The sequence below is a fragment of the Microcaecilia unicolor genome, chromosome 1 (genome assembly GCF_901765095.1).
Source record: "Microcaecilia unicolor chromosome 1, aMicUni1.1, whole genome shotgun sequence".
NCBI classification, from domain to species: Eukaryota; Metazoa; Chordata; class Amphibia; order Gymnophiona; family Siphonopidae; genus Microcaecilia; species Microcaecilia unicolor.
Window position 1 is genome coordinate 405,827,641 of NC_044031.1, and position 21,157 is coordinate 405,848,797.

The 21,157-nt window shown below is 41.6% G+C and overlaps 1 protein-coding gene across 1 annotated transcript in view; it reads right to left on the minus strand.

Annotated features, from left to right (window-relative positions):
• KIF13A (kinesin family member 13A) overlaps positions 1 to 21,157 on the minus strand; it is an 818,528-nt gene that overhangs the window by 100,362 nt on the left and 697,009 nt on the right. Inside the window, 4 exon segments of the mRNA XM_030211397.1 lie at positions 5,014 to 5,140; positions 6,836 to 6,935; positions 8,300 to 8,341; positions 19,967 to 20,113. Coding sequence (XP_030067257.1) covers positions 5,014 to 5,140; positions 6,836 to 6,935; positions 8,300 to 8,341; positions 19,967 to 20,113 — 416 coding nt within the window.

Sequence of the window (21,157 nt, forward strand, 5' to 3'; positions counted from 1 at the left end):
AGTGAAGGAAAAAATGAGGATGAGATTTCACAAACCAGCTTTGAGATTTGGGGAGGCGTGCAGGGTTATCCAAGTCTCCAAGACCGCTTACACTTAACTGTTGTGTTGGTACGCGGATATTTCCTGTTGGATATTCTGATTGATACTGAAGACACAAACAGTGGTTTATGATATGTTTTCGATTATGATATGGGACAACCATGAGATCTGGTTGGTGGTCAAATACAACTAAATAATCGATAACGCTGCAAGGATTGACTGCTTGCTAATCCATTGAGAGGACATAAGAGGGTACGGGATTGGGTACATGTGAACTCTGCAAAACGTATGGTGATTTACAATGTATGTGTATGTGTAAGTGTGGATATTAAAAAGTTTTTGTATAATCACAATCGGAGTACATTTGTTGTATAAGGTTTATATGTTTAGTACTCTGATACAAAGCAATATTCCCCTGTGTTTATAGATAGTTAAAATTTAATGCCAAGAAGTGTAGAGTGATGCACTTGGGGTGCAGAAACCCAAAAGAGAGATACTGGATAGGAGGGGAGAGATCAGTAAGCTCGACTCAGGAGAGAGACCTTGGGGTGTTGGTGTCTGAGGATCTGAAGGTGAAGAAACAATGCGACAAGGCGACGGCCATGGCCAGAAGGATGATAGGCTGCGTAGAGAGGGGCATAACCAGCAGAAGAAAGGAGGTGTTGATGCCCCTCTACAAGTCGTTGGTGAGGCCCCACTTGGAGTACTGTGTTCAGTTTTGGAGGCCGTATCTTCCTAAAGATGTAAAAAGACTGGAAGCAGTACAAAGAAAAGCTACAAAAATTGTATGGGATTTGCGTTGCAAACTGTACGAGGAGAGACTTGCTGACCTGAACATGTATACCTTGGAGGAAAGGAGAAACAGGGGTGACATGATACAGACGTTCAAATATTTGAAAGGTATTAATCCGTAAATGAACCTTTTCAGGAGATGGGAAGCGGTAGAACTAGAGGACATGAATTGAGGTTTAAGGGAGGCAGACTCAGGACTAATGTCAGGAAGTATTTTTTCACGGAGAGGGTAGGGTGGTGGATATGTGGAATGCCCTCCCGCAGGAGGTGGTGGAGATGAAAACAGTAATGGAATTTAAACGTGTGGGATAAACACAAAGGAATCCTGTTTAGAAGGAATGGTTCTCTGGAATCTTAGCGGAGATTGGGTGGCGACGCCGGTAATTGGGAAACAAAATGGGAGCTGGGCAGACTTCTACGGTCTACACCCTGATCGTGACTGGATAGGGATGGGCTGGAGTATAAATTTTAAGGGGCTTCGATGTTAGCTTCAGAAAGTACAAGAACAGTACTGGGCAGACTTTTACGGTCTCTGCCCTGAGAAAGGCAAGGACAAATCAAACTCGGGTATATATATATAAAGTATAACATACCATGTAAAATGAGATTATCTTGTTGGGCAGACTGGATGGACCATACAAGTCTTTATCTGTTGTCATTTACTATGTTACTATGTTAACCCTGCTGCCACCTGGAGGGTTTTTTCCCAGCACTGCTCAGGCCCGCCTGCGCCTGAGCAAGTGCTCTACACTGGCATACCCTTCCACTTGACTGCTGGGTTCCACTTGTCTCTGGGTGAATCTCCCACCCGCAAGTTATCTCCCCAGTGGTTTCTAAGGACACTGGGGCCACACTCCCAGTGGGTCCCACAGTTCCTATAAAGCACTGACAGACTCAAAACATAAATCACCAGGATTCTTAGTCAGTCCATGTCATCAGAGCTAATAAACTAATTGGTTCATTATCACAGAAATAGAACAGTGAATGATATAAAACAGGTGGAAAAACAACAAGCAATAGCAGGTAACTGAATAAGGATCAATATTAAAACTAATTAAACATTTTGTCACCACCTGGGTAGCACCTGGGAAGTTTCAGGAAAATATTGCTCACAGTTCTTAAACAGGGCCTCAGGGCAGACATGTTTACCCTTTGCTATAGAAATGCTAAATAGTAGTAGTAGTAGTACCCTTTGCACTCCCTATCTGAGACTGGGGAAAATCCAGTACCTCCTGGCTGGATTTGAACTACAGAGCCAATCAGAACCCAGAGCACCAACGTTGAAAGTATTTGGCCAACTGCACTACAGGTTGCCTTTCCATAGGGCTAAACTGAAAAGAAAACAGCTTTCTCTGCAACAGCTGTGAAACACAGAACAAACACCACCTGCTGGCCAAACAAGAGAAATACACTGATTGAAAATATTACAGTTCACAGGCTTGAAAAACCCTCTGTTTCGCCACAACGGTGTTTTATTGACCGAGTTCAGTTATTTTACCAAGTTTGTCTTTTTATGTTTCATTGTTATGTTATTTTGTATCCTGCTGAGGATAGATTATGCTAGTTATAAATTGCATGAATGAATGAAAAGTTATAAGCTAAAATTCAAATACAGTACAGTCTTGATTATCCAACCTTCGCTAATCTGACAGATCTCTCCCCCCCTCCCCGGTGATGTCATCACATTTATTTCTATTAAAAATCTTTGTTTTAGAACAATTTTTGAAAATTGGGAACTCAAAATTTGTTTATGTATTGTTTGAGTGGTTTATGCAGTGTCTTCCATATTTTCCAACTTTTCACTTATTCAACAATGGGTCAGTCCTGTTTAACTCAGATAATTGAGACTGTACTATAGTTTAGTGTATTGGAAGGCTTAATATGCTGTTTCTCAGCTTTGCATAAGAACACAGTGAAGTGATGTACAATAAAAATAAATAATTAATCAATCACGAATTCAGATTATTAAACCTTGATTAGGCTTTGCGGTTAACCTGCAGTAGTTGCAAACCCTTTGCAAGTACCAGTGGGAGTTCCTGGCACATTGGGAAAAGAAGTAATGTGGAATGCAGTTAGCTAGACTTCTGGTGGTGTAGTTAACTGTTCCGCATTATCTGCCAATTTAGTAAACAAAAGTTAATACCCATCTTAACTGCAAGGTGAATGCCTCATGCCTTCCCTGCCTCCTAGTATGAATTTACATTTTAGGGCCCCAATGGTCAAAGCTTACTGTGCTTGCAACGTTTGATTTAGACTGGTTGCAACTGGTCTAGCATGCACGTTATTCAGCATCCAATGCATAAAGGGGTTCTGCGTTGCTTTTACTGTTTGTGGTAGCAGCTATCGATAATCCTATGCAAAATGTATTACAATGACCTCATTAGTATTAAAATGAGCATTCCATGCGATGCATAGAAAGGAGAGCCTAACTTTAACATTCAAAATGTTCCAGTGGGTCTGGAGCTGTCATCACATGTGGGAGAATTCTCGGTGGAGCAGTCTTCCTGCAGTTTTTAACAGTATTTGAATGAGTGTGTTAAATGTGCCATGTACACTTATTTTATGTGTTCCGCATGTAACAGCAGTGTGAAAATGTTGCTGTGGAACATTTATTTATAGAATCTGCATGTGTTATGTGTGTGTGTGGGTGTGTCTTGCACATAATATGCGTGTGTATGTGCACATGATAAAAAGCACTGGGCTTTTAAAGTGCATTTGGGGCGCCTTAAGGCACTTTTGCAATGGACATATATGATGCACATCTAGGATAAGGCGAAAAAGTGGGAAACGGAAAAAGACTCGGCAGGCGATGGGAACTGCGATGAGACAATGCTTTATTGGTACAAAAAATAGTCCTTAAGCTGTATAAAACACTCTTCTTTCATAAGAGACTCGACACAGCACCTGAGTGGCATAATACTTTTTGGTTTTCAACACGGTCTTTTTAAAGACCTCTATACTACCTTTTCGGTAGCTGTCTAGTGTTAATGCTTGAATCCATTACTGCAAGACTCCTGAGGCACGCACTAGCTGAAACACTGTGCCGTGTTGCAACCGCCATTGTTTTTCAATAAGCTGTGTAGAGGACTTGTGTTTCTTTTGTACAGTGGCTGATGAGAAAAGACTCCTCAGATTGATGTTTTATTTTCGACTGACCCCTGATGCAGGTGGCTGCCAAAATACAGGCCATGTTGGGTTTCGAATACAACATTGCTTCCTTCAGTTCCAAGTCCACCTGGTTGTTCCATCTGCGGTCTGACACACTCTTTTTCCTAAACTTGAAAGCGAAGCACGTATTAGCGTCTGTTTTCTGTGCCTTTAAATATCAATTTTTATTTATTTTAACTTGGAAGGCTTATATTTAAACGCAGGAAATGGGCGTTAATGTGTGCTGTCACTTTCAGGTTTTGTTCTGACTCACAAACATTCGTCTCTCACTACCAGCGCTTAGGGGCTTGTATGGGCTTCCTTCTGCTTCCAAATAAAAAACGACAGATTTTAAAGTAAGAATTGTGGGAAATTTTCTCTTCAAACACTCCAACCCCTACTTCGAGCTGGCATTAGGTTTTCAGCGGTAAGGGTGGCTTTGTTTTCTGCGCTGTTCTTTGAGCATTGGGAGGGAATAGGAAATTACCTCATTAACATCTGTTTGACTACATTTGCATGCCATTTATGTTCATCTTTGGCATGCACATTGTCTCCCACGCTAGAGCCCTCTAAGCATTCTGCGCTAACACTGGAACCAGTCCAGCGTTAATTGCCTCTAGTGCTGGCGTAATGTTTGCAGCATCGGCCCATCAGAGTCTTCTCCTTCAAAGCTGATATCAAATCTTTTATCAACCCCTACATGACTTGTACCACATTATGGGACTACTTGAAAGTAGTTGTTTATCAAACTGTGGTGACTTATTTGTGGAGCCAGTACAGCACAGTTCAGTGCTCACTGCATGTGAGGTTAAAGAGAATATTTTTTAAAAAATATATGATTGAGTTGTACTGGTTTGGATAATTTTGGACTATATTAAAAGCAGCAATTCCAATGGAAGCATTAACCGCTAAAACTAGCACACAAGTTCATTTGATCTTCGTAGGGGTTGGGCAGGACAAAGATAAGGGACTCTAGGTTAATGTTTAAGAATACTTGTTTCTTCTTGCTTTGACATGCTTTTCTGCATTGCTCACCAGTCTGCAGGGGCACCAGGCATGCCACTGCCAGGGGCTGGCACGAGCACAGCGTTCCTTTCTTCAGTCAGGCCCACCCACTGCTCCACCAGTCTCGCTTCTCGCTCTACATCATCTTCTGTTTTCTCTGCAGAAAGAGACGGGTTAGCAAGCTTGTATCAGCTGTATGTTTGTTAAGCTTATACCATCTACAACAGCAGTTTCCAGCTCAGTCCTCAATGGTCACATCACAAGTCTGGTTTTTATAATGCCTACAGTTAATATGTACAAAATATATTGTTGTTCATGTATCGGGCATATTCATTGGTGATATCTTGAAACCTAGGACCATTGTATAGGCCTCTAGGACAGGGCTGGGAATCACTGGTGTAGAGCACAGACATTGTTCAATGATCTGATTTGGTGACATGACATTCCTTTGCAAAACAATGTAATCAATATTGTAGTTCCTTTTCCCCTCTTTCTATTTTTTATGTACATTTTTAGATTGTTAACTGCTTTGATCTGCATGTTAGCAAACGCAGTATAGCAAATGTCAATAAATAAATAAATATTTAGTATGGATAGCCTAAAATCTCAACCAGATGGAAGTCCCTGAAGACAGGTTTGGCGATCACTGACCCAGTATTTATACTGAAATGCTAGGATTCATTAGCTCACATTTCTAAATAAAAAACATTTTTTGTTTGTCCATGCAGGGATATTTATCAGTGCTACACACTTTAATCTCGCCACAAATTAAAGCTGATGTTTTTGCCGTTTGCTGGAGTAAAACTTCCACCCTCTTGAAAAAATTAAGAACAGGGTAGGAATTTTACTCCAGCGAACAGCAAAACATTGGGTCTAATAATGTAAACAAATGATAAGGTACATGTGATTACATAACCGCACAGGTTCAACATCCTAAAGATAGGGAAAAAAATCATGTAAATGAATTCAGACAATTAGAAATCAGACTGATTATACAACAGGCTTTGTCTTGTGCCCTTCATCTGCCAAGGTACATGTAATTGGTGGAGGTGCACCCTAAGGGTTAGAGCTGCAGCCTGAGAATCAGGGAAGCCAGGGCTCCTATCCTCCTCCTAATCCTTCTCCTGGCCTTAAGCAAGTCACTTTTCAATGCCTCAGGGACCAACTTAAGAGTGCAAGCCCTCTGGGCAAGTACCCTACTGTACTTAAATTATTTCTCGTCAGGAGCACGGGTTTGAAAGGTGAGAAATTAAATCTGTAACTATTTCCTCATAATGCACTAAGCAGAATTTCATCAAGCTAGTAGTTAAATTAACAGAAATCCTAGTTGCTTCACCATTAATGTACCACCACACAGATGCCTGAAATAACAACTGGACAGTTCCACTTGAGAAGACTTAACTTTCCCTAGCAGTACCATAAATGTATTTTATTTATTTATTTATTGCATTTGTATCCCACATTTTCCCACCTCTTTGCAGGCTCAATGTGGCTTACAATACATCATGGACAGTGGAAATATAACAGAAAAATAGGCATTTAGTGTTACAGAAAATTGTTGGTAACATGATAAATTGAATTGATCAAGGGCTTCGTAATGTGAAATTTGCAAGAATCTTACAATAATTTAAGATCTTGCTGGGACAGCCCCATCCGAGCATATTTTAGCTAAGACTCACCTGCCACATATGCTTGCTATGACAGTCTTAAACAGAAAGCAGAACCGGCCCCAGAACATCTTTGACTTAGGTAACACTGCACAAGTTCTACTGCTGAACTATATAATACTGACGGGCTCTCTTCAATATCACAGTAGCTATCTGGAAGGGGGTGCAGAAGCTTTTGCCCAAACCTTGTTTATTGATGATTTTCTGAATCTGTTCATCCAGATATTCCCTGCGCTTTACCAGTGCCTCTGACCATCTTTCCTTCACACAGTTTAAATCTTCTTCCTAGTGGTGGTGGGAAGAAAGCACATAACACAGCACTTCCCATTATACTAAAAAGCTTCTGTTAGATGCTTTTAAAGAAATGGGGGGGGGGGGGTGTTCATCAAACAGAAATGCCATTAAACAGTTAAATGCCATTAAACAGTTTTGAGTGGCTGTACTGGTGAAGTTAGTGATGGGGGGGGGGAGGGGGGCAGAGAAACTTTGATGATGCCATATGCCTGGTTCTGGCATCAGTTTCCCTATCAGAATTTCTAGGTTTGCCCCACTATATCATGGGAAACCCAGGCAAGCTAGAAGGGTATAGTGTTCATTATCTGGAATCATAAACCATTAACTTTCTGTTGTCAATATGCATAATGTGAAATTTAGGTTTCTTCAAGAAAGGCAAAAAAAAAAAAAAAGGCAGTCACAAACTGTTTAATAGCAGATCACATGAGAGTTAAACATTGTGAAATTCTCTGACCATCAGTCCACCTGCGGTTAACACTAAGGTCAGTAAGGTCACCTTAGTCCCGCATGTTACTCTGTTATGCAAAATGAGAACCAGAACCATTCAAGAAAAAAAAAAAATAGCACGAACATAAAATTCTCATGCAAATAAAACCTCTCATGCAATCAAGCTTTGTAGCCTGCAGGGTCTGGCTTGTGATACAAGGAGTCAGGAAGCACTGCAAAAAGCCCAGAGTGTTAGTAGATGAATGGATATGGAAGAAAACTGCACAGGGATCATCACAAGCCCTTATAAAGGCTTATATGCCACAACTTGTTTTTAAAATTCCAGTTTTTGATTTTTTTTTCCTTAACATGCTTGCCTTTCTGCCCTGAAGTGTAGCCTTCAGATAATTGCTGTAGTCTGTATAACTGTCCCTAATCCTGCTACAGCAACTCAGCAGAGAATAATGACTACTGTCAGGCTGTTTACCCAAAGGGTATAGAAACTATGAGCTAAATGTAGAAAAACACAGGGCTGAATTTTAAAAAAAGCCCCAAGTTTCTCCCACTCTTGTTATCACCAGGGTACAGAGCATGTCTTACTCTCTAAAAAATCAGTTTTCTAATAAAACATTCTTTATTATATACATTCAACAAAAGCACAATTTTTAGCTTTAAAGATGCCTGCAAATTATGGATGTGCCAAAATGCTGAAATTTAGAAAGCAACTGTTAAGTGACCTGAGTGTTTAGCGAGTGAAAAGGAAAAATAAAAGTCTGTGTACTATGAAAGTGGAAAAAAGGGTAGCTCAGGCAGAGTAATGTCTGCAGTAGCCTTATTAAGCAAGTGAATTATACTTTAAAACCCATTTTCCTTGCTCCCTAGCAGAGCTGGGCCCCATGCCATAGGAGTGACGGCAGCAGCAGTAATACCTGGTAACTATCCATATCACCACCATCATCCTCCTCATCTCTCTGCCAGGAGAAAATAAACTTTATAAACACAAAAGACATGCATTTCACTTTAAAAAAAAAAAAAAAAAGCACAATAAAAGCACAGCAAACAGAAAATCTATAGCTTTCATTTCAAATTTAAAAAAATACTATAAAAAAATTATAAACTACAAAGATCAAGAGCATAATTTTTTTTTTTTAAAAGGGAGAAAAGGTAAAAGCAATTCTGCCCTGATTAGCTCGTTAATCAATTAAGTTACACACATAATTCAGCCACGCGGCCAGAATTGCACAGGTAACTTTCATTGCCATATATAGTATTTGCTGGATATTGTGTAATGAATGCGGATAGATTGAGACATCCACTCCCCTGAAAACACCTACACCCGAGCTGCATACTTCTTGTCTCTGTGCATACTTGCCCCTTACTGAGTCTCTGTGTTAGGTTCAAAATGTTTGATTTTGAATTCAAGTGTCTTAAGTTCTTGGGCAAGTCTAATCAATCACTGAGACAATGGTCACACTTCCTCTCCTTCTTGGTCACCCACCAATTATCCTCTCACTACTCCCTCCCATCCATTCCTCCCCACCATTCCCAAAAGTTTGCCTTTCCATTCTTTCCCTCCCTTCTATTGTCTTCTGTTTTATCCCTGCCCCTTCCCTATTCTGCTTGTCTCTCTCAACTCCTCCCTCCCAGCCTGGTATGAAAGGCAGCAGAGTACCGGTGAAGTAAGCACAGCCCAAATTCTACTGCAAAAAGCAGATCCAGCAGTCAATGCCATGACATTGTAGAAATCTTGGGGACTCAGTTCATCATAAATCATAGGAATTATTTATTCATTATTAATTTGGGGGTCCTTTTACTAAGCTGCATTAGGTACTAACACAAGCCTAACCCAGGTTGAAACGGCATACCACAGAACGGAGTCAGGCATCCTGCAGTAAATGCCAAATGTGTGTGTGCTAACCACATACTAAAAATATTTTTAATTTTTCTTTTAAGGAGGTGTGTCTGTGAGGGCGGAGAGTAGGTGCTCTTGTGCTAAGCAGTTCGCACATCTATATTATCGCGTGTTAACTGGTTAGCGCAGGATTCCTCTGTGAGCCCTTACCACCTACAAAATGGGTATTGGTAACTGCTCACGTGGTACATTTTTTTAAATTGCCATGCGCTAACGGCAACATTACCACATGGCCATTAATAGAAGAAATAGAAAATTAGCCATTTTCTGGCAGCGGTAAAAATGGCCTTAGCGCTAAGACCAGTTTTTACCACAGCTTAGTAAACGGACCTCTTTGTTAAGTTTTACCCACATTGCACTCACTGATAAGCTCCATTAGCCTTTTTAGATTCATTTTGCATTTAGTTTCCTACAAGTGTGGTGCTGGGAGGGGAGGGGTAATTTTATCTATATATAATAAAGGGCGCCAATAGGAAGATGTTAAGGAATTGGGGATCTCCTTAAATGGTATCGTACAATGGAGGTAAATGCCAACATGGAGTCTTCATCTGATGGGGCTCCAATGAATTGATTAACACCATACCAAATATAATCATGTACCTAGTGTAGCGACATCTATTATTTTTTTTTCATAAGTAAATGTAATAAGAAGTCAAGTTAGTCCACAGGAGACCGCACCATTTATCAAATTGCCCCTAATTCTACAACAGATTGCACAAACACACGGGAGCACACAAGGTGATGCATGGGCGAGTCCCACATTTACCTATATAACTTACGGAATACAGTTAGTTATGTGCTAACCTGCCATGCTTAGGCATCTGCATTCATTTCTGCAGTTGACATGGCATAAGTGAGCACACCTTTTGTCGATCTTTATAGAATTCCCCCATTGTGTCTGGACACTTATCTCAAAAAACTCAAAGATCTTTGTTCTCTGACAACTCCCTAAACATCCAACCAACATCTCCGATCCCTAGACGGTCACTGCCTTACCCGCCCCCTTCCTAGGAACCCTAATTATGACTCAACACATACTGTCGCATTTTTGCTCCTAAATTCTGGAACGACCTCCCTCCTAAAATTAGATCTGAATTATCGTATTCTCAGTTTAAGTCCCAGCTAAAAACCCACTTTTTTCAACTGGCTTTTAGCCCTATGAGTTAGTCCTCTTGACTTGTTTATTACAGCAGCTGTATTACTGTCATTTTAATGCTTTTCCTATCCTTTCTTCTCTTGTTTGTGAGGATGTGACCTGTCCTGTAGGTTTTGGTGATCCTTTCGTACACTTTGTCTCATTTTTAACTGCACACTGCTTTGATCAACGAGCTTTGTAATGGCAGTATATCAAATATTTAATAAACATACATGCAAGCAAGCAAGGAAGCCCAAATTCAAAAGCATCAGTCACTGTGAGGGTAATTTTATAACAGGCTGCCTAGGTTTGAAGGCCATGCAGATGCCTATTTTTTTTTTTTTTAGCTTATGTGTCATTATAAAATACTAAGAATGAACTGACAGAAATCATGCCTAGATTGACACCATGAATCAATTGACACCTTGAATATTGTGTTCAATTCTGGTTGCCGCATCTCAAAAAAGATATAGTGGAACTAGAAAAGGTACAGAGAAGGGCGACGAAAATCCATAGAGCTGGCAGTGGAACTGGTGTCCATGTAGATTCAACACCATCTAATATCCGGACAGCAGTGTCAAATGTATATAAATATTTAAACACTGTGTCTGGTGTTTAAAACAAATGCTGATAATGGCATTTGAATAAGAATCCATTTAATTTTATAACAGGGGACCTATGTATTTATACATTTTTTTAAAATACATTGTATTGCAATTACATGTTAAATAAAAATTCCACCTACATACCTCTGATGCAGGTGTAACGCCTAAATTATTGCCACATTGGGTATTTTTTTTTTAAATAAATTCATACATTGTTTGTATTGAGACCTCGTATCACACATTTTGTGGTCCAATTTGGGATTCTATGTTGCTAAATATCAATTTATATTATATATATTCACAAATCTATTTTAATAGTATTTTTCAGCACTGAACCTTGGAAAAGAGGCAATTCTATTCATTGATGAACAATGACTTTGAGAAATATGAATCTGCTGTATCCTAAGTATCGGGAAGGATGTCTCAGCCTTTTTAGAAACTTTTGTTTCAAGGTATCTGGTTAATTTTTTACCACTTATAATTCTAAGTACATTTGGAGAAATTAGGTCTTACCTGATCATTTTCTTTCCATTAGTCCTTCCTAATATTCCAGAACCTGTGGGATACTTGTGACCATCAAAATGCAGGTGAAGATAGAGAACTGAAAATTAAGCTGAGACATATTTCTCTCAGCATTCAGTCCAGCTCCTCAGTATTTACATAGAGAAGCAGTAAGGAGAAACACAGAATAAACACAACAACCTTAAACAATTCGCTAAACTAACACTAACCAGATGAGCAAACAATGTGGACCTCTCTCATCTCTGGACAACTTGAACAGAAAAACAGAATGCAAGAAGCATCATGCAAGGTGACAGTTATTTGACCCATTACTTTACACTGACTAAACATCTCAGAATTCTCAGGTGGGTCTCTAGAATAGTGGAAAGGACTAATGGAAAGAAAATTATCAGGTAAGACCTAATTTCTCCTTCCATTATGTAATTTCCCACTACTCCAGAATCTGTGGGATGTTCAAAAGCAATCCCTAGAGTGGGTGGGATCCTGGTGCCGCTGACCTGAGGACCAAAGCCCCAAAACAGGCTTCCAAGCACACCACAACATCCACCCTGCATTGTTTGGTAAAGGTATGCAGCGTCAACCATGTCATCACCTTGCAAATATATGCTGGAGGCAGTAAAGGAGTCTTTGCCCAAGATGTCACTGTACGCCTTATAGAATGAGCCTGCAAGGCTTGAGGAGTCTGCTTCTCTGCAAGCAAATAAGCTGACGTGATAGTCTCCTTCAGCTATCTAACAATTTTGGGCTTCAAAGTCATGAAGCCAAGCTCTGTTTACCAAAAAGCACAAACAGTCTGTCTGATTTGCAAAACTTATTCGTTGCCTTCCAAATATCTGAGGATTCTATGCATATTAGAGAATGACATGGAGACAAAGTTTGTCTCCGTCCCCGCCCCGTCCCCGTGAGTTGTCCCCGTCTCATCCCCACAGGCCCTGTCTCCGTCCCCGCCCCCGCAGGTTCTGTCCCTGTCCCGCCCTATCCCCATGGGCTCTGTCCTCATCTGCAGAAGCCTTGAACACTTATGATTTTATATTTAAATCTTTTTATTAAAATATAAAAAGCAACAATATGCTGTGCAACTGTTGTGTACAAATTACAAATAGAGAACAATAATAACAATGAGCAGCTATAATAACCCTCTAACCTTCCAACCCCAACAATAGGTGATTTCTACTACACCAAGGAATCCTAATTCACACTGTTAAAATGTCCAGGGGTATAAAATACAACCCGTTCTACATGCCCTAGAGGGGAAAAATATGCCCTATAAAGCACTGTTATGTTTTTTTAATCTGTGGATAAATAAGAAATCATCAACAATCTCAGGATTCAATCTAGCTCTCCTGTCTTCCACAGTCCTTCCTGGAATAGAAGTTGTATTCTTAGAAGATGTGCTGGTAGCAGGATGTACAGGATCTCCCATGCAAATTTTGCTAGTTGTGGCCAGTATGTTTGCTTGTTTTTCCAAAAAATCAAAATATCTTTGTAGGTATCACGTAAACATAAATAACAGTCCAGTTCATTAACAGGCTTCAAAGTAGAAAATGACAAGGGGACAAAGTTTGTCCCCTGTTCCCGTCCCTGTGGGCTCTGTCCCCATCCCCGCGGGATCTGTCCCCGTCCCCATGGGATCTTTCCCCGCCCCGTCCCTGCGAGCTCTGTCCCTGTCCCCATCCCCGCGGTTACTGCGGTTCCCCGTCCCCGTGTCATTCTCTAACGCACATCAAGAAGCTTCAAGGAAGAATACTGAGCCTCTTTGACCTCTCTGAGAAAGAACAGAAGCTTCACAGATTGGTCAAGATGAAATGCTGATACCACTTTCGGAAGAAAGGAAGGAACTGTGCGCAGGGAGACCGTGCCTCCAAAAAGTGAAAAAAAAGAGAGCCTGAAGTTACGAAACCCTATGTACCAACCCAGAAGCCACCAGAAACGATGTATTTACTGTAAAGATATTTCAAGCAGGCCTTCTGGAGTGGCTCAAAAGGAGGCTTCTGAAGAGCTCAAAGGACTAGATTAAAGATTTCGTTATGGACCCAGATATGAAAGGGAGGCCGCAAGCAGCCCACTCCCTGTAAGAATCAAATGATATCCAGGTGAGCCGAAAGAGACAGCAGTAATCAGCCCCTGAAACAGGCCAAAGCCATAACCTGAACTTTTAGAGAACCCAACAATAATCCTTTCTGAAGGCCTGCCTGGAAAAGTGAACGATCTGAGCGGAGGAGGGAGAAAGTCCACAATCAGAAAACCAGCCCTCGAATGTCCCCCACACCCTCACATACAGCATGGATGTAGAGCGTTTCGAAGCCTGAAGCAAGGAAGCAATGACCATGCAAAGACATAAGACCAAAGGGGCACGGATCCTCCATGAGCACCAGACCTTGCTTCAGTAGGCTGTGTACCTGCGGAAGATGGAGAAAAGCCCCAATCAGAAGCTGAATCAGATCTGCACACCATGGCCTCTGTGGCCAATCTGGGGCTACAAGAATTATTCCAGTGCAATACGATCCTTTTCAACATGCGGCCTACCATGGGCCAAGGAGAGAAGACACACTAGTTGTGACTCTGGCCAGGGTTGCAATAGGGCATCAATCCATACTGAGACTGGTCCTTTCCAATGGCTGAAGAACTTGGGCATTTTAGCATTCCTTTTCATTGCTATCAAGTCCAGAAACGGAGAACCCTATCAGTCCACTACCAGCTGAAAACCCTGGCTGGATAGTTCCCATTCTCCTGGGTCCAAGGAGTTCCTGCTGAGAAAGTCCGTCTTCACATTCAAGGACCCAGTGATGTGAGCTGCCAACAAGCAGAGATTTTTCTCTGCCAGACTCATGAAGGAGGTCACTTCCACTGCCATCAAATGTCTGTGGGTCCTGACTTGCTTGTTGATATAAGCCACTGCTGCGGCATTGTCATAGAAAATTTGGACAGAGGTCCCCGCCAGAAAGGGAGCAAAATCACGTAAGGTATTCTGCACTGTCTTGAGCTTCAAGTGATTTATCGACCACTTAGACTCCTGCTCCGTCCAGGTGCCCTGTGCCAGATGGAACTTGTAATGAGCTCCCAAGCCAACTTGTTGGCTTTCGCTGTCACCACCTCCCATTGTGTTATCAGAAAGGGAGCTGCGACTGTCAAATTCCTGGGCAACCACCACCACTGCATACTCAGTCTGAAAACCAGTGTCCCAGAAAGGAGGAGGTCGTACTTCTGTGACACTGAAGATCAGTGGCTGAGAAAAGATTCCAGTAATGGCTGCATATGAGCCCTTGCCAATGGCACCACTTCCATCGTTGCCAACACTGACCTCAGAACCTGGACGTATTCTCAGACCCTAGGCCTGCCTTGACTGAGGAGAAGATGAATCTGTTGAACCAGCTTCGACCTCCTGAGCTCCATGAGGAACATCCTCTCCTGTACTATGTTGAATAGAATGCCCAAATATGATGGAGGTAGTCTGCTCTACTCGAAATTGATCACTCAATACGACTACTGCTGTAGATGACAACGTTGTCTGTTGCTGCCACACTGTCCAATTAGGACAACGCACGAATGAGCCAGTTGTCGAGATAGGGGTAAACTCCAATTCCCTGGAGCCAAAGAAAGGCCGCCACCACCACCATAACCTTGGTAAATGTTCATGGAGCTGTGGCGACAGTGAAGGGCAAAGCTCTGAACTAGAAGTGATGGTCTAGCACCACAAAACACCGAAAAACCTCTGACAAAGTGGTCATACGAGAATATGCAAATACACCTCCTTGAGACTGAGGTCAGTGAGAAATTCTCCCACTTGAACAAACGCTATGACTGTTCTTAGTGTTTCCAAGTGAAAGTGGCACACTTGAAAGCACCTGTTTAGACACCTGTTTAGACCTATGAGATTTAAGACCTGACAAAAAGTGCCTACCTTCTTTGGGACAATGAAGTAGATGGAGTATCTGCCTTTTCTCTGTTTGGCCTGGGGAACTGAAACAATGGCCCGGAGCACCAGCATGGAATCTATGGTGGCCTGAACCCTGGTTCCCTTTCAACAAGAAGACTGCAAGAAGAGAGGAGCGACTGGGTGGGAGAACTCTAACTTGTAACCTTCTGTAGGAATATCCAGAACCTACTGGTCTGACGTGATTTTGGCCCACTCCTCCCAAAACTCCTAAAGATGTCCTCCTACCGCAGGAACAGAAGAGTGGACCAGCATCGCATCATTGCAATGCTCTGAAGGCACTAGGTGCTCTAGTTGACTGAGGAAGGCTTTCTGTCCACACAAAAGGAAGACTGGCATGCCTGAAAATGGGACTTCTGATGATTGACTGAATCCAGGTACCGGACAGACTCAAAGGGACTCTATAGGTGCTCGATGCACAGTTGGGGATCTATAGGGCAGATGATTGCATACTGAGCCTGGGTACTGGAAGAATCCCAGGGACTCTACAGGTGCTGTGTGCACAGTGACATGCTGGAGATCTATAGGGGGTTAATTGTACACTGAGCGGAGATACCGTATAGGCTTCCAAGGAATCCATAGGTGCTGTGTGCACAGTGACATCCATGTCACAGTGACACTATGTCACGGAATCTTAGTGGAGATTGGTAATTGGGAAGTGAAACGGTGCTGGGCAGACTTCAACGGTCTATGCCATGATCGTGACTGAATAGATAGGGATGGGCTGGAGTGTAAATTTTAAGAGGCTTCGATGTTAGTTTCAGAACTTTTAGTACAAGAAGATTGCTGGGCAGACTTATATGGTCTGTGCCCTGAGAATGGCAAGGACAAATCAAACTCGGGTATATATATAAAATATCGCATATCAAGTAAAATGAGTTTATCTTGTTGGGCAGACTGGATGGACCATTCAGTTCTTTATCTGCAGTCACTTACTATGCTACTATATTGATGATGACCAGGCGGCCAGTCAGCCTCAGCAAAATGGCGCCCATTCTTGCACTCTCCTGCATCAAACTGCATACCAGTCCTGCTGGAGAGCCCGAAGACCCCAGCATATTCGGATGCTGTGCCAAATCCGAAGATATGCTGCCACCAACTGTTTCCATCGCATCCTGCAGGATTCCCAGCTTCCACACACTGCAATGCTCTGACACAGGCCTGCAGGTCCCACAGTAGGAACACCACGTATTTGCTTCTGCAGGAGTCACCATTCACCCCAACTGTCACCAGCATAGCACAACGTATCCCAAGCAGTAGGCAGGATCCCTCCCCTGCACCAAGTAAACTTGCAGTCCTCCAAGTGGTTCTGAGTCAAACTTTAGTTGGACTTACCACTGCCAGCTGCTCCCCTCATGCTCACAGTCTCCACAAGTCTTACCCCAGATAAGACAAAGTCAGGACTGATACTCTGTCCCAAGCTCTCCAGTAAGCTTTGTTCCTTCTCCTCTCTCTCTTTTTTTTTTTTTTTAAGTTTGTTGTGCTAGAAAAGGAGAGCTCCACAGGAAACAGGGGAGAGGTGAAGAGAGGGAAAAAGTACATTCATGGGGCACCATAGGGATCTGAAGACCTCCAGAAATGACTCTGCAGACTCAAGCCACCCGCAAAGCTCAACTGGGAATCAGTTGATCAAATGGACCAGGAGCATATCATTCAGAACCAGAGGCTGAAAAGTGTGTATATCCACCTGCTGGAGATAGAAAATATTGAGGAGCTGAACTGGATGCCGAGAGGTATGTCTCAGCTCAGTTTTCAGTTCTCTGTCTTCACCTGCTGGTTGATGGACACAACTATCCCACAGGTTCTGGGACAGTGGGAAGCTATGTAATTGAAAAGTGTTTTACACTCTCAGGTAGATTTATACAAAAATACTTAAGGTAGATGCCCATAAAAGTATGTACAGAGTGGCTATATTTACATAGTTTATGCCAAGCCATTGCAAGGGGAAGAAAGTAAGCAAAGCAGATTATGGATTGCACTCATGTATTTTATAAATACCAGAAGATTATTAAAACATCCATTGACTCGACATGAGTTGTGTTTCGGCCGCAAAGGCCTGCCTGATGAGTCTTCCGTAGGATGTCACTAAGCGCACTAGCTTTCCAAATATAACCACGAATGATATCAAACCTTATACAACATAAAGAACTTTTTGCCTAATGCAGTCATGGTCTCACTGGTACAGAATAAACTTCTGGTATTTTGATCATCATCTAGCTTCCATCTTTTTTGGTCACCTTCACTGTGTTTGGTGCATCTTTGTGCTTGTAAGGGAACATGTTCTGTTCCCTTTTGTCAGTATTTTATAAATAGCATCATCATCGGGTTTTATATTACCTTTATGAACAAGTCCATTCAAATTGGTTTACATCACAAATAATTAATAAAGAGCTAGAGAGAAAAAAGGCCAGAAAGACAGACCCTAATCTACTAATTTATCCTATAAATTTTAGAAGAAGAAAATTTTTATATTTTTCCTAAACACGGTTAAAGTTGACATTTCCCTCAGTTTTACTTATTCCAATGAAAAGGGCCTAACATACTAAGGATCCTGTTTACAAAGGCGCGCTTGCATTTTTAGCACGTTAGTCATATAGACACCCACAGGAATATTATGGACATCTACACAGTTAGCGTGAGCTAAAAATGCTAGTGCGCCTTTATAAACAGGGCCCTAAAAGTTCTCCATTTCATTCTAGGGCAGAATTCTAAGGATGGAATTTCCAATAATTTATGGTTAGAAGATCTAAGTGTACGAGTAGTTCATACTGACAAATTGTTCCTAGTAAACAGCTTGGCGTTTGAAAACAAAACAATTTAAATATCAACACCATCAATCTGAATAGGCAACGCTCTTTAATCAGTAATCAATGCGGTCTTCTACGTGATGATTCTTACTGGTACATGCACAAGTCTGTTTTCACAGGGATCACTTTATAAAAGTCACACAAGCACATATGTTGCTTTTATAAAACATTAAAGCATATGCACCTCCACAGCCTAGGTCACTTTAGAAGGTTTGTGTGACATTTCCACGTGGAAATAATGGCTTTACATGCATAACCAGCTCTGTGTTCATGTAGCAATTATAAAGCCACTATTTATATGTGCATGTCTGCAGCATGCACAGGTTTCAAAGTGATATGTTCTAGGTGTGCTTGAGAAGTTCATGTGCACTTCCCATTTTGCAAAGAAAGTACATGTCTACTTCACTAAATCTTGGCACTAGAATTTACATCACCTTTCGAGGCACACATAAGCATCAGCTATATATTCTTTTGACTGGTGTTTGGAGGAATAATCGAGGTAATTGTGCTACCCTTGCTGACTTTACAAGCCACTTCAATTGCAAACTACATGAAGTATTTTACAAAAGGCACCACATTCAGCGAGTCCTTTGTAAAATACTCCACGTAGATGTCACTTTTTCTACCTAGAAACCTGTACAAAAAAGAGCTTTAAGTAAGTCAGTATATATATTAAGGATTAGATTCTATAAATGGCACCTAAAAAAATCAGTGTTGAAAACCCCCCTCTTAAGCAGTATTCTATAAGCCACGCCACAAGTTTGACTTGGTTTATAGAATAACTCGTAAGCGGAGAAGTAACACGTAAATTCAGGTGCTGCCATTTGCAACAACGAAAGTGTGGAGCAAATGCCTGCAACTCAATTTACATGTGGAGCACCGTTTTCTATAATTACATGCGTAACTGAAAACCACACCCCAGCCTGCCCTGAAATGCCCATGACCCTTCCATTTCTGCGCCCCCTTTTTCGGGCTGCACCTAAAGTTACACGTTAGTCCCAATTAAATCTAATTAGTGCCAATAACTGCTTGTTAAAAAGCTAATTATTGGCACTAATTGGCTCGTTATTCTATTAAATTGCACGAACAAATCGGGGGCATGCCTATATTTGTGCACACAATAGAATCAGGGGTAAATGGTATTGTAAAGGCGCTCAGCGCAATTTCTTGAACTTTGTATAAACTGCATTATCCTCAGTGATTGATACACTCTGCTGTATAAGACACCTGGCGCTGCTTTGCCAGGTGTCTGAATAAGATACTCTGCTGTAAAAGATAACACATAAACCTATTGTAGTGTGCTAGACAAAAAGGAAGGAAGAATTTCACAGTACACAACAAGGATGCTTGCCTCTGCAATCTCACTTCCAGCCAGTTCAAGAATCCCAGGCACTATAATTCCCTATCTGCTTGTGGGCTTGACTTTCTTTTACAGCTCTGCTACGTACTCTGGAGCGCCCTCTAATGTTCAGTGTAGAAACAGTGGCATGCTATCCAGCACAGATGCAACATGTAGAACCAGCAAATAAGCTGTTGTAATTTCACACCTAAACTCTTGGCTTATTCTGCTTGTTGTTATCTGTGCTGAGTAGCATGCCACTGGTTTTACACTGAACATCTGAGGGCATGTGGTGTCCTAAGCAGTCTGCAGGGAATGTTTACAGAGCTACATGTAAGTTACCTGATAGCTGTCCAAACCCCTCTGCAGTTTGGTGGATCTGGCAGTAATGCAGCCTATGGACACAGACAGGATAGCCTCCACTATGAGAGGCAACGTCCCCGAATGCTGCACAGGTTTCACCGACACCTGAACTCTACGAGAATGACCCTGGAAAAAGGAGGGAAAATATTAAACACGTTTATTAATCATTAACAATAACGGATATGATTACAGGCTGTTTCCAACTATGGCTTCTATTTACTAAGCTGCATTATTTGTTTAACGTGAGAATTACTATGTGATCACATAATGGGGTACATCCACCATGCGACGGCCAACTGTGTAACTTATGTGCCCAAATTAACCCGTGTATTGCACACATAAATGTTCCGAATATCAGCACTTACAAGTGTATGTGCATACACACCCGTGTAATTGCAGGAAGAGAGCTTAGGTGCCGCCCGCTTAACTTCCAGAGGGCATACTTGCAAGGAAGCGTACACAAGGAAAGGAGCATGGGCGGGACTTCTACTTATATTTATTTTATGTATTTATTTGTTACATTCGTATCCCTCATTTTCCCACCTATTTGCAGGCTCAATGTGGCTTACAATAGTACCGTAGAGGCGTTCGCCAATTCCGGTATAAATAGTTACACAGTGATGTTATGGTAAAATAGGGTTCATGTGGAACAAACAAACATATTAGGGAATCATACAGAGGAAGAGTTACGTTATGTCCATTATGTTCATTGGTTTCGTTGTGTTGCTGGGTTCCGGTATTTAAGTAGGGTCGATAGGGTATGCCTTTTTGAACAGGTAAGTTTTTAGTGATTTCTGGAAGTTTAGGTGGTTATATGTTGTTTTCACGGCTTTTGGTAGTGCATTCCAAAGTTGTGTGCTTATGTAGGAAAAACTGGATGCATAAGTTGATTTTTATTTGAGTCCTTTGCAGCTTGGATAGTGGAGGTTTAGATAAGTTCGTGTTGATGCGGTTGTATTTCTGATTGGTAGGTCGATGAGGTCTAGGGCCTCGCTGTAGATAATCTTATGAACAAGGGTGCAGATTTTGAAAGCAATACGTTCTTTGATTGGGAGCCAGTGCAATTATATGTGTAACTTACATAATACTGGAAGTTAGTGCATCCCTGCTGCATTTAGGTGTCTGCGCATAGTCCAGCTCTATGGCTGGTGGAACTGTGGGTGTGCAAAT